This window comes from Staurois parvus, unplaced genomic scaffold (genome assembly GCF_062004578.1).
Source record: "Staurois parvus isolate SC_StPar_1 unplaced genomic scaffold, SC_StPar_1.0 ptg000845l, whole genome shotgun sequence".
Lineage (NCBI taxonomy): Eukaryota > Metazoa > Chordata > Amphibia > Anura > Ranidae > Staurois > Staurois parvus.
Window position 1 is genome coordinate 366504 of NW_028318641.1, and position 12150 is coordinate 378653.

A 12150-nucleotide genomic window follows, 5' to 3' on the forward strand; every position below is an offset into this window, starting at 1 on the left:
CAGCGCTGTACATTACAAAGGGGGACAGAACATGTGACAGAACAATACCAATACAATGCAAAACATGAGGGGATTGAGGGCCCTGTTCTTTGGAGCTTACAATCTAGGAGGGAGGGGATGGTGGCACAGGAGGAGATAGCTGTGGGGGATGGAGTGGTAGGAAGAGTGGAGGAGGTCGGCAAGTTAGCAGGGGGTGGGGTAGGCTTCCCTGAAGAGATGGGTTTTCAGGGTGCGCCTAAAGGAGAGGAGAGAAGGTGATAATCTGATGGGTTGGGGCAGGGAGTTCCAGAGGATAGGTGACACCCTGGAGAAGTCCTGGAGGCGGGCATGGGAGGAGACCAGGGAACTAAAGAGAAGGAGGTCTTGTGAGGCGCGTGCATTTTATATTTATATATATATATATATATATAAATAAACACACACAGAGTATACATGTCCTTATGTAGAGCCCCCTGCAATGAGCCCCATAGAGCCCAGCCTCCCTCCCGCCTCTGTATATCAGCTGTCATCTCCAATACCCGCCTAATCATCCCCCAGGCTCAGCCCCGCCTTACCACCCACTATCAGCCAATCGCGGGTGACGCTATACTACGGAGCGAGTCTTGGAACGCAGCGTAGATCTGGTTTCTGATTCGCTTACGTCCTGAGCGTCCCCCATGTGACCTCAGAGACACGTCAGCTGATTACTGCGATTGGCCGGAGGCAGTAAACATCGGGAAGCCGGATCTGGTGTGAGGAGGAAGCGGCTCTGGCGGAGTCAGCATGGAGATGGGCGATCAGGAGGTACCGCCCGCCAAACCCGAGCTAGAACTGGACTTCACCGGCTTCCTGCAGGAGACAGGTGACCCCATTCCCCTCCCCAGGGAGACTGTGTGTGGGGGGAGGCATTACCTAGGAGACCAGAGTGATCCAGCTGTCCATCTAACCTGCCTGGAGGGGAGTCTTATTGTTATCCCGATGGGACAGTTGGCCCTTTAAGTGGGCTGCTCGGAGGGGGCTTAAGATGCTGCATTGTGATTGGCTATGCACTGGTGACATCTGGAGCTCCTCCTACCAGTGGGTCTTGAGGCCCCAGGCCTGTAGAAGGGGCTCTTGATCATGTGGCACAGTGATTGGCTGTGCAGTGACATCATCTGAAGCTCCTCCTACCTGTGGGCTGAGATAAGGCTGGTGGGAGGGGCTCCTGATCATGTCACTGCATAGCCAATCACTGTGCCATCATCTGAAGCCCCTCCTACCTGTGGGCTGCAATAACCAAGGCTGGTGGGAGGGGCTCCTGATCATGTGGCACTGTTCTTGAACACACACAGCATGGACTTCATCAGGAACCCCTCCTACGGGTGATACCCAAGGCTGGTAGGAGGGGTTCCTAATCGTAACACCATCATTGGCCACACAGTGATGACATCAAGAGTGCCTCCTGTTGGTGATCTGTGATGCCAAAGTCTGGCAAGAGGAACCTCCTCATGCAGCAGTGTGATTGGCTGTACAGTGATGACATCATTGAAAACCCCCTCCCACTAATGGCCATTTTGCCCCAAGCCTGTAGGACTCCCTACCGTGCATCACTGTGATTTTGTTCTCCATGATGACATCATTGGGAGCCCCTCCTACCATGGGCTGTGCTAACCAAGGTTGGTAGGAGGGGCTTCTGACCATCTAGTACTGTAAGGCTGATTTCACACTGATCTGTTTTATTCAGCTTTTGCAGAAGATTAACGCATGACCATGTATTCCCATGGAACTCTTCACACAGGTCAGTTGCCGGTCCGGTGCATTTTTTAATGTCCTGCTTGTTGCATTTTGGTGCGGTCAAAAAAAGTACCTCCCCATTGAAATCAGTGGAAAACGCCGCAAAAAACGCACCCGCATTGCATTTTTAGTACGGTTTTTGAGTCACGTGTCCTTTAAAAAATGCAGTGCAAATGCAGTAAAAACAAGTTTTTGCCATGGATCAGTGTGTGAAAGTAACCTTATTGGCTGTACAGTGATGACATCATGAGGCTCCCCTTCCTACCAATGGATTGTGATGCCCACAACTCGCACTGTGATTGGCCATACAGTGATGACAATGGGTGCAGTTTCTACCAATGGGTTGTGAAGCCCAAGGCCTGTAGGAGTTCCCAATTGTGTGGCACTGTGGTCACACAATGATGACATCATTAGGAGCTCCTCCTACAGCTGCGCCATCATACTCAAGGTTGGTAGGAGGGGCTTCTGATCATGCAACACCATTATTGGCTGCACAGTTCTCACATAGTCAGGGGGCCCTCCTATTGGTGGGTTCTGATGCTGAAAGCCCTCGATCATGCAGCATTGTGGTTGACCAAACAGTGATGACATAATTGGGGGCAGCTTCTACTGATGCAGTACTGCGATTGGTTGCACAATGATGACATCATCAGGAACTCCTCCTACAGGTGCACCATCATACTCAAGGCTGGTAGGAGGGGCTTCTGATCATGCAACACCATTATTGGCTGCACAGTTCTCACATAGTCAGGGGGCCCTCCTATTGGTGGGTTCTGATGCTGAAAGCCCTCGATCATGCAGCATTATGGTTGACCAAACAGTGATGACATAATTGGGAGCAGCTTCTACTGCTGCGGCACTGTGATTGGTCGCACAATGATGACATCATCAGGAGTCCCTCCTACAGGTGCGCCATCTTACCCTAGGCTGGTAGGAGGGGCTCCTGATCATGCGCCACCGTTATTGGCTGCACAGTGATGACCTCAGGAGCTCTTACTGGTGGAATGTGATGCACAAAGCTAGTAGGAGGGACTCCTGACCATGTGGCACTGTGATTCGCTGCACAGTGATGACATCATTGGGAGACCCTTCTACCATTTCCCATGATAACTATGGACAGTAGGGGCTTCCAATCATACAGCACAATGATGATATTGGGAGGCCCTCCTACTCGTGGGTTACGATGCGTAAGACCTGAAGGAGGGGTTCCCCTTCATGCAGCACTGTGATTGTCCAAACAGTGATGCCATCATTGGGAGCCCCTTCTACTATTGGGTTATGATGTCCTATAGGAGGGGCTTCCAATCGTGCAGCACTGTGATTGTCCACACAGCGATGACATCATTGGGGTTCCTTCCTACTGGTGGTCTGTGATAAACAGCTGGTAGGAGGGGCTTCTGATCATGTGACACTGCTGCTGACTACACAGTGATGACATCAGGAGCTCCTCCTACTGGTGGGATTCATAGAGCACTTTTCACTGATGGAAGCTCTAGTACAGCCATGAATGGAGGAGGGGTTGGAAAGTGCGGGCGTAGTTTGTACTCTTGGCAAGTACCTATGACAGGTCCAGGCAGCTCGCCTTAACCTTCACAGCACCAAAAGAAGACCTCCCCCTCTAGTTCTTTACCTCCATACTTGCCTCTAGGACTTCTCCAGAGGTTTTTCCATCCTCTGCAACTCCCTACCTTAGATTGAACAGCTTTTTCTTACTTTGTCCCTGAAAACTCCTCTCTTCAGGGAAGCCTATCCCATCACCACTTAAAAACTAAACTTTTACTTTCTCATTAAACTCCTCCCGACAGTTATTACCCCTTTATATCAATTGCCCCTCCCTTTTAGATTGTGAGCTCCCATGATCATGGCCTTCCTAACCCTCTCATATTGAGCTGTACTGTAACCTTACTTTCTCCCTTTACTTTGTAAAGTGCTGAGCAAACTGTTGGCGCTATATGAATATTTTCAAATGTGCTGGTGAATTTTACAGAAACCATGTGAATCTTTTCTGATCAAATAAATGAATCCAAGTACAGATTAAGTGTATGGATGTTAGTAGTGTGTGTTGGAGTAAGTAATATGTCAGCAAAAGCAATAATTTCCGACACTGGAAGTCATTGTTTTTGACCCCAAAATGTAGCCATAAATAGCCCGATCCTCACCAAAGTGTGATATTGGGGCAGGATCGACTGTATGAGGGCCCATTAAAGGAAAAAAAATGGGTAATGCAGTTGGCCATGGTCTTGTAGTCCCAATAGGGAAGGGCAATTGACCAAGGCCGGGGAAGGGCAATTGGCCAAGGCCGGGTCAGTGCAATGGTCAGGTAGTCCAGCTGGGTAAGAGCACTCGGCCTTGGTTGGATGAGTGCATTCTTCCAAGATCAGTCGGGTTGGTGCAGTCAGCCCTGATTGGGTTGGCCATGGTCATCAGGTAAAGGAAGTGGCCATTCTTTTATGCTTGGTTAGTCCAGTTTGGTAAAGGCAGTCAGCCATGTTCGGGTAGTTCAGGCGGGTGAATGCATTCTTCCATAGTTGGGTAGTTTAGTTGGGTAGGTGCAATTGACCATGGTTGGGTAGGTGCAGTCGCCCATAGTTGGGCAGTTCGTTTGGCTAGGTGCAGTCGACCATGGTTAGGTAGTTCAATCAGGTAGGTGCAGTCGGCCATGGTTGGGTAGTTCAGTTGGGCTGGTGTAGTTGGCAATGGTCAGATAGGTCATTTGGGCTGGTTTAGTTGGCCATGGTCGGCTAGTTCTTTTGGGTTAAGTTCAGTTGGGTTATTGAAGACAGCTATGGTCAGGTAAGTCAGGCAGGTTAGTGCAGTCAACTATGGTTGGGTGATTCAGTTGAGTTAAAGCAGTTGTCCGTAGTTGGATAAGAACAGTTGACCATGGTGCATTTTTCAATGGTTGGGTAGGTGCATTTGGCCATAGTTTGGTAGTTCAGTTGAGTAAGTGCAGTTGAGTTGGCCATAGTCAGGTAGTTCATTTGGATTGGTGCATTTGGCCATGGTGAGGTAGTTCAGTCTTGTAAGGGTAGTTTGCCATGGTTGGGTAGTCCAGTTGGGAAAGAGCAGTCGGCCTTGGTCAAGTGAGTGCATTATTCCATGGTCGGGTAGTTTATTTGGGTTAGTGCATTCAGCCACGGTCAAGTAGTCCAGTTGGGTAAGGGCAGTCGGCCAAGGTTGAGTAGTCTAGTTTAGGTGGGTAAGTTGAATCGGCCATAGTTGGGTAGTTCAGTTGAGTAAGTGCAGTTGAGCCATGATGGTCGGGTGAGTGCATTCATTCAGTTTAATTGGGTTGGTGCATTTGGCCACGGTCAGGTAGTTCAGCTATGTAAGGGCAGTCTGCCATTGTCAAGTACTTCAGTTGGGTAGGGTAGTTGGCCATGGTCGGGTAGTCCAGTTGGATAAGAGCAGTTGGCCATGGTCGAGTGACTGCATTTTTCCATGGTCGGGCAGTTTATTTGGGTTACTGCATTCTGCCACGGTCAAGTAATCCAGTTGGGTAAGGGCAGTCGGCCAAGGTTGGGTAGTCTTGTTTAGGTGGGTAAGTTGAATTGGCCATAGTTTGGTAGTTCAGTTGAGTAAGTGCAGTTGGCCATGGTCAGGTAGACCAATTGGATTAATGCATTTGGCCATGGTCAGGTAGTCCAGTCGTGTAAATGCAGTCGGTTATGGTAGGGTAAGTGCATTCTTCCATGTTTGGGTAGTCCAGTTGAGTAAGGGCATTCGCCCATAATCGGTTGAGTGCATTCAGCCATAGTCCTATAGTGGTCATAGACATAACTTTATAAATGGCTAGTTGAGTTGACGTTCTCTGAGATCTGTAGTTGCCTTATGTTTGCCCTTTCACCCAGGATGGGGTAATTTCATGTAGTAGTTAGTCTGCCAAATGAGTTGATGTTCATCGATATCCCCATTTTGTCCAGTCCTGTCTTTACACAGCACCCATAATGGTCAGAGATGTAGATTAGGCATTGTAGAACTGTCCACTTTCATGGTGGTCTCATACAGTCACAAGATGGTGGAGAGGCCATTCATCCAGAATACGAGTGGGAAACTTCGTTATCTCTGTTTGCTTTTGTTGGGCAGAGGAGCAGAAATGAATTGTTCATTTTACACTGAAAAATATTAGCTTTCACCAGAGTATTTTTATAACAAAACCTTGTGCCAGTATAAAGAGGCGTATAATCTGACATTCCGTACATTGCCATCTGTGCCGTTGACTTGATTTTTCAGTAGAGGGTGCTCAAGTCTTATTTTATTTTACAATTTTAGATCAGCTTAACCCCTTCCAGTCCGGACACTTTTACCTCCTTTATTTTGGTGGTATTTATTCACCACTGGGTTTTTTTTTTTTTTGCTATATAAATGAAAATGTCCAAATTTTGAAAAAAAAGTGCTTTTCTTAAATTGTGCAAATAATCTTTATTCATAAATCTTGGCCAAAATTTATTCAGTTATCTTTTTAGTAAGAAAAAAAATAACCCAAATTAGTTTATAACCAACAATTTATAATTTTTTAAAAAAATGTTGTTTTTACTTTTTTTTTGTATTTTTGTTTTAATATTATTTTTTTTTTTTTTTTTTTACATACTGTAACCCTAGCATTAGTGTCACCATGGTGACACTGTACTACTTGTGGGGGGTTATGAAGATTTTTTTTTTTTTTTTTACACTTATTGCTTTTACACCCATAAAGGCTGCAAAAGCAATCATTTCTCCTCTCTGGCTGCATTCTTGCAGCCATTGAGAAATACTGTGTGAGCTGTAATTGGTCGCAGCTTGTCGCATGGTACAAGGCTGTTGTGAATAGCCCTGTACCATGTGACCTCTGTGATCATTCACAGATTTCACACGTAGTAAGCAATGATGTCAGAAGTGACATTTTGCTTACTACTCTTCATGTGATCACTGATTGGCCAATCAGTGATCACATGATCGGGACCTCACACAGAGGTCCCGTACAACGATCGGTGTTCCACTGTGTCCGAAAGAACACAGGAGGAACTGGATCGCGGTGCTGCGCACTCCCAGGGAGCCTGTTTATAAATGGCCACCCTCCCCTGCACTGCCACCATCCGGCCGTTTATATACAACGGCCGGACGGGAAGTGGTTAATGTAGATCTTCCTGTCTGTGTTTTAATTTTTTATATAATCTTGTCTTGTTTATTAATGTATTGTTATTAATTATATATTTCCAGAGGAGCAATCATCATTGTTCATTACATAAGAGGATCAGCAGAAAATCAGGCCAATAAAATCTGGCCCACTAAAAATAATAGATTTTCTGCAATCTCTAATGATGTGAAGCTCTCAGAATGCACCTGGTAGCCAAGTCATTTTAGTAATGAGGAAGTAAAAGAAAAAAAAAAAAGACACAAACACTTCCTACCAGGGTGGATTTGATTTAAATCAAACTGATTTAAATCACAATTTAAATCACTAGTCAGTAAGGCTTGATGTAAATCCTAGTTTTCTACATAAAGACTAATTCTTGCTGGTTTAACTTTAATATGCAAGTAGATGAAGATTTTTAGAATAACAACTTTTCATATTAGTTTTTTTATCCCCAGTTTAATAGGTTAATCATTCATATTTGGACAACTTTTCTGTTGTATTTAGGAAGGAGAAAAATAATCATTACCTTAATAATAACAATTTAAATAGATTTATTCAACTGAAACAATAACATTCCAGCAAATGTGATTTGCTTAAACATCCATGTTTGATAACTAATTTGGCTAAACAAAATATATATATTTGAAGAAACTTAGACTGTCAGCCCCTCCCTCCTCGCACTGTCAGCCCCTCCCTCCTCGCACTGTCAGCCCCTCCCTCCTCGCACTGTCAGCCCCTCCCTCCTCGCACTGTCAGCCCCTCCCTCCTCGCACTGTCAGCCCCTCCCTCCTCGCACTGTCAGCCCCTCCCTCCTCACACTTAGTTTCACTTTCTTCTTGTGCAGATCTATTCCACTCCAAACAATCAGAAAAATATTGTTTCTATTCTATTCACTGAACTTCTTGAAACTTAGCAGTGAAGGGGTTGATTCTGTATTCATAGGTTTGTAGAAGTTAGGATGAAGGTCTTTTTCTTAACTCTGTTCATGTTATAACATTTTTGCTGTGAAGAAGAGGCATGTGATCTCCGCTGAGTCAAATTCAGTTTTGAGAACTGCAAAAGTAAACCAACACCTGTGATCATATCTTGTAGGCAGAGAAACTGCCCAATAATCTTACAAAAACCTCTGGAAGAGCATGACATTGTGAATGGATTCATGGAATTTATTTACCAAAAAAATTACACATATACAACCTTATTCTACATAATTAAAAAACTAATCTTTATTTCATGATGGAATAACCTTTGGATGGTAATATATTTTCCTCAAAAAGCATTTTATTTAAAAAAAATCCGATTTAAATAAAAAAATCCGATTTAAATAAAAAAAATCAGATTTAAATAAAAAAAATCTGATTTAAATAAAAAAAATCCGATTTAAATAAAAAAATCCGATTTAAATAAAAAAAATCCGATTTAAATAAAAAAAATCCGATTTTATTTATTTATTTTTTTTAAAAAAATCATTGATTTTTATCCACCCTGCTTCCTATACTTCTATTGGATGTTCAGCGGATCGACGAAAGTCTCGCTTGGCCAATAACAAAATGACTACTTAAATAAAGCACAATCAGACGTGCTGCCCTCCACCCTTTGTTTTCTTCCAGAAACTCTGGAGATGTTTGTTTTAGTTCTTGGAAAGACTTTAACACCTCGTCTTTCATATGCTGAGGCTGTGATTGGGAGCGGTTCTCTGCACACAGCCTCAGGACATGTAGAATGACAGCTCTGCCATTGCTCCGGTGACTCCTCTCTAACACAGGCTCTCTTTAAGTAAACAAAGAACAGGAAGGTTCCATTCTTCGCAATTTGGAATTCCAAATCGCATGACAAATGCCGCGTGACGTGCGTTTTGGGTGCCATTATCTGTTAATGGCACTCCAAACACGATGTAATATTGTCCCGTGGCTATTTGCAGCAAAACACGCCTTTAAAAATTGCGCAAAGCCTGTCCAGCAAAGAGGAGAAGGAGCTTCTTTTTGGCCAACAAACGCACGTAGGGCTCCTCATTTCAAGTGAAGGGGTTGGTCTGTGACATGCAGAATCGCGCTATAAAAATCACAGAGCATAGTGACATAGTTAGTCTGGCTGAAAAAAGACAAAAGTCCATCCAGTTCAGCCATAGAAAAAAAAAAAAGTTATAATCCTATACCCACAGTTGATCCAGAGGAAGGCAAAAAAAACAGCAAAGCACGATCCAATTTGCTCCGCAGGGGAAAAAATTCCTTCCTGATCTTCCGAGAGATAATCGGATATTCCCTGGATCAACTTTACCTATAAATGTTAGTATCCAGTTATATTCTGTGTATCCAAGAAAGAATCCAGGACTTTCCTACAGCAATCCACTGAGCTGGCCACAACCAACTCTTGAGGGAGTCTATTCCACATTTTCACAGCTCTTACTGTAAAGAAATGAGGAATGCTCATTCTTGCGACACCATGTGTGAACGGAGCCTCAGGAGCCTAAGCCTCTCCACTGTCGGAATACAAGGATGGAGAAAAGAAAGTTTCCAACATGCCTGTTCAACACAAACGTCGAACGTTGCATCGATTTCTGTCAAGCAGTAGTATCTACACATGGATTTCAATTCAAGGTTACTGTTGGATATATGCCGGGAAGACTAAGAAACAGTTTTTGTATTCCCAGAAGAAAGCAGCTGGGCAAAAAAACACAATATATACAGTATATTTCCGAACGTATTGGTCGGCCGGCCTTTCCACGCACATGAACTTTAATGGCCCCCCAGTCTTAGTCCGTAGGGTTCAATATTGAGTTGGCCCCGCCCTTTGCAGCTATAACAGCTTCAACTCTTCTGGGAAGGCCGTCCACAAGGTTTAGGAGGGTGTCTATGGGAAGGTTGGACCATTCTTCCAAAAGCACATTTGTGAGGTCAGGCACTGATGTCGGGGGAGGAGGCCTGGCTCGCAGCCTCCGCTCTAATTCATCCCAAAGGTGTTCTATGGGGTTGAGGTCAGGACTCTGTGCAGGACAGTCATGTTCCTCCACCCCAAACTGGCTCCTCCATGTCTTTATGGACCTTGCTTTGTGCACTGGTGCGCAGTCATGTTGGAACAGGAAGCAGCCATCCCCAAACTCTTCCCACAAAGTTGGGAGCATGAAATTGCCCAAAATGTCTTGGTATACTGACACCTTAAGAGTTCCCTTCACTGGAACTAGGGGGCCAAGCCCAACCCCTGAAAAACAACCCCACACCATAATCCCTCCTCCACCAAACTTTACACTTAGCAAAATGCAGTCAGGCAAGTACCATTCTCCTGGCAACCGCCAAACTCAGAGACGTGCATCGGATTGCCAGACAGAGAAGTGTGATTGGTCCCTTCAGAGAACACGTCTCCAATGCTCTAGAGTCCAGTGGCGGCGTTCTTTACACCACGGCATCCGACGCTTTGCATTGCACTTGGTGATGTAAGGCTTGGATGCAGCTGTCCGGCCATGGAAACCCATTCCATGAAGCTCTCTACGCTCTGTTGTTGGGCTCATCTGAACGCCACACCAAGTTTGGAGGTCTTTAGCTATTGACTCTGCAGACGGTGACTTCTGCGCACTGTGCGCTTCAGCATGCACTGACCCCGCTCTGTCATGTGACGTGGCCTACCACTTGGTGGCTGAGTTGCTGTTGTTCCCAGTGGCTCCCACTTTGTTATAATCCCACTAACAGTTGAGCGTGGAATATTTAGTAGCCAGGAAATGTCACGGATGGACTTATTACACAGGTGACCACCTATCACGGGACCACGCTTGGAGTCACTGAGCTCCTGAGAGCGACCCATTCTTTCACCAATGTCTGTAGAAGCAGTCTGCATGCCTAGGGGCTTGATTGTATACACCTGTGCCCATGGAGGGGATTGGAACACCTGAATCACATGATTTGGAGGGCGGGGCCAATACTTTTGGCAATATAGTGTATATCTCTATCCCTGATGAAAGAGAGACTCTCCTAAGCACAAGTCTAAGCCAGACCCACTTGCTGAGTAATCTGACAGCTGTGGGTGCCGGCTGTCGGCATACACTAGCTGGCAGCAGAAGCTTTGTCCATCTGTGCTCTTCAGGGTGGATGGGGGAATCTATGGAGTACAGTGGGCTGGACAAGAGAATCTTTTATGGGCAGCTATAAACTTTCCTCCATGCAGCTGGTCTGCTGTGGGTCTGGTTCTTAGGCGGCCACAGGCATAGGTGAGAATCCTCTACAGATTCCACCAGATTGCTGTCAGTGTATCATTTCTATTCCAGGTATTGATAACGGCCGTTGATCTTTTGATTGTGTTTCCTTGCAGTGGGAGCGGCTCTGTCAAGCTACGGATGGTTCGTCCTATTTAGTTGCATCCTTTTGTATCTTTTGAAGCAGAAATTTTCATCCAACATCAGCTCTCTTCTCACAACTGCACAGACGACAACCGCAGCAGGTATGTTCTGGAGCCGTACTTTCACCAGTTATTATTATTATACAGTATTTACAAAGTGCCAATGGTTCGCTCAGCGCTGTACATTACAAAGGGGGACAGAACATGTGACAGAACAACAACAATACAAAACATGAGGGGATCGAGGGCCCTGCTCCTTGGAGCTTACAATCTAGGAGGGAGGGGATAGTGGCACAGGAGGAGATAGCTGTGGGGGATGGAGTGGTAGGAAGAGTGGAGGAGGTCGGCAGGTTAGCAGGGGGTGGGGTAGGCTTCCCTGAAGAGATGGGTTTTCAGGGTGCGCCTAAAGGAGAGGAGAGTAGGTGATAATCTGATGGGTTGGGGCAGGGAGTTCCAGAGGATGGGTGACACCCTGGAGAAGTCCTGGAGACTGGCATGGGAGGAGGAGACCAGGGAACTAGAGAGAAGGAGGTCTTGTGAGGAGCGGAGTGTGCGTGTTGGGCGGTACTTGGATATTAGGTCGGTGATGTAGTTTGGGGCAGTATGGTGGACGGCTTTGTACGTCAGTGTTAGGATTTTAATCCGTTGTGCAATCGGAAGCCAGTGGAGGGATTGGCAGAGGGGGGTGGCGGATACAGAGCGGTTGGTAAGGTGAATGAGTCTGGCTGCCATATTCAGGATGGACTAAAGCGGGGATAGCCAGTGGCGAGGCAGGCCAGTGAGGAGGGAGTTGCAGTAGTCGAGTCGTGATATGATGAGGGAGTGGATGAGCTGTTTAGTGGTTTCTGGGGTTAGGAACGTGCGGATTTTGGCGATGTTGCGGAGGTGGAGTCTGCATGAGTTTGTTAAAGATTGGACTTGGGGCTGGAAGGATAGGTTGGAGTCCAGAATGACACCAA

General features: G+C 45.9%; 1 protein-coding gene across 1 annotated transcript in view; it reads left to right on the forward strand.

Moving 5' to 3' along the window:
• The first annotated feature begins 672 nt into the window (after positions 1-672).
• Positions 673-12150, forward strand: part of SELENOS (selenoprotein S) — a 48094-nt gene continuing 36616 nt past the window's right edge. The window contains exons 1-2 of the mRNA XM_089655522.1: positions 673-841; positions 11165-11293. Of these exons, the coding sequence (XP_089511648.1) occupies positions 763-841; positions 11165-11293 (208 nt within the window). The 5' untranslated portion in view covers positions 673-762. The remainder of the gene's footprint in view (positions 842-11164; positions 11294-12150) is intronic.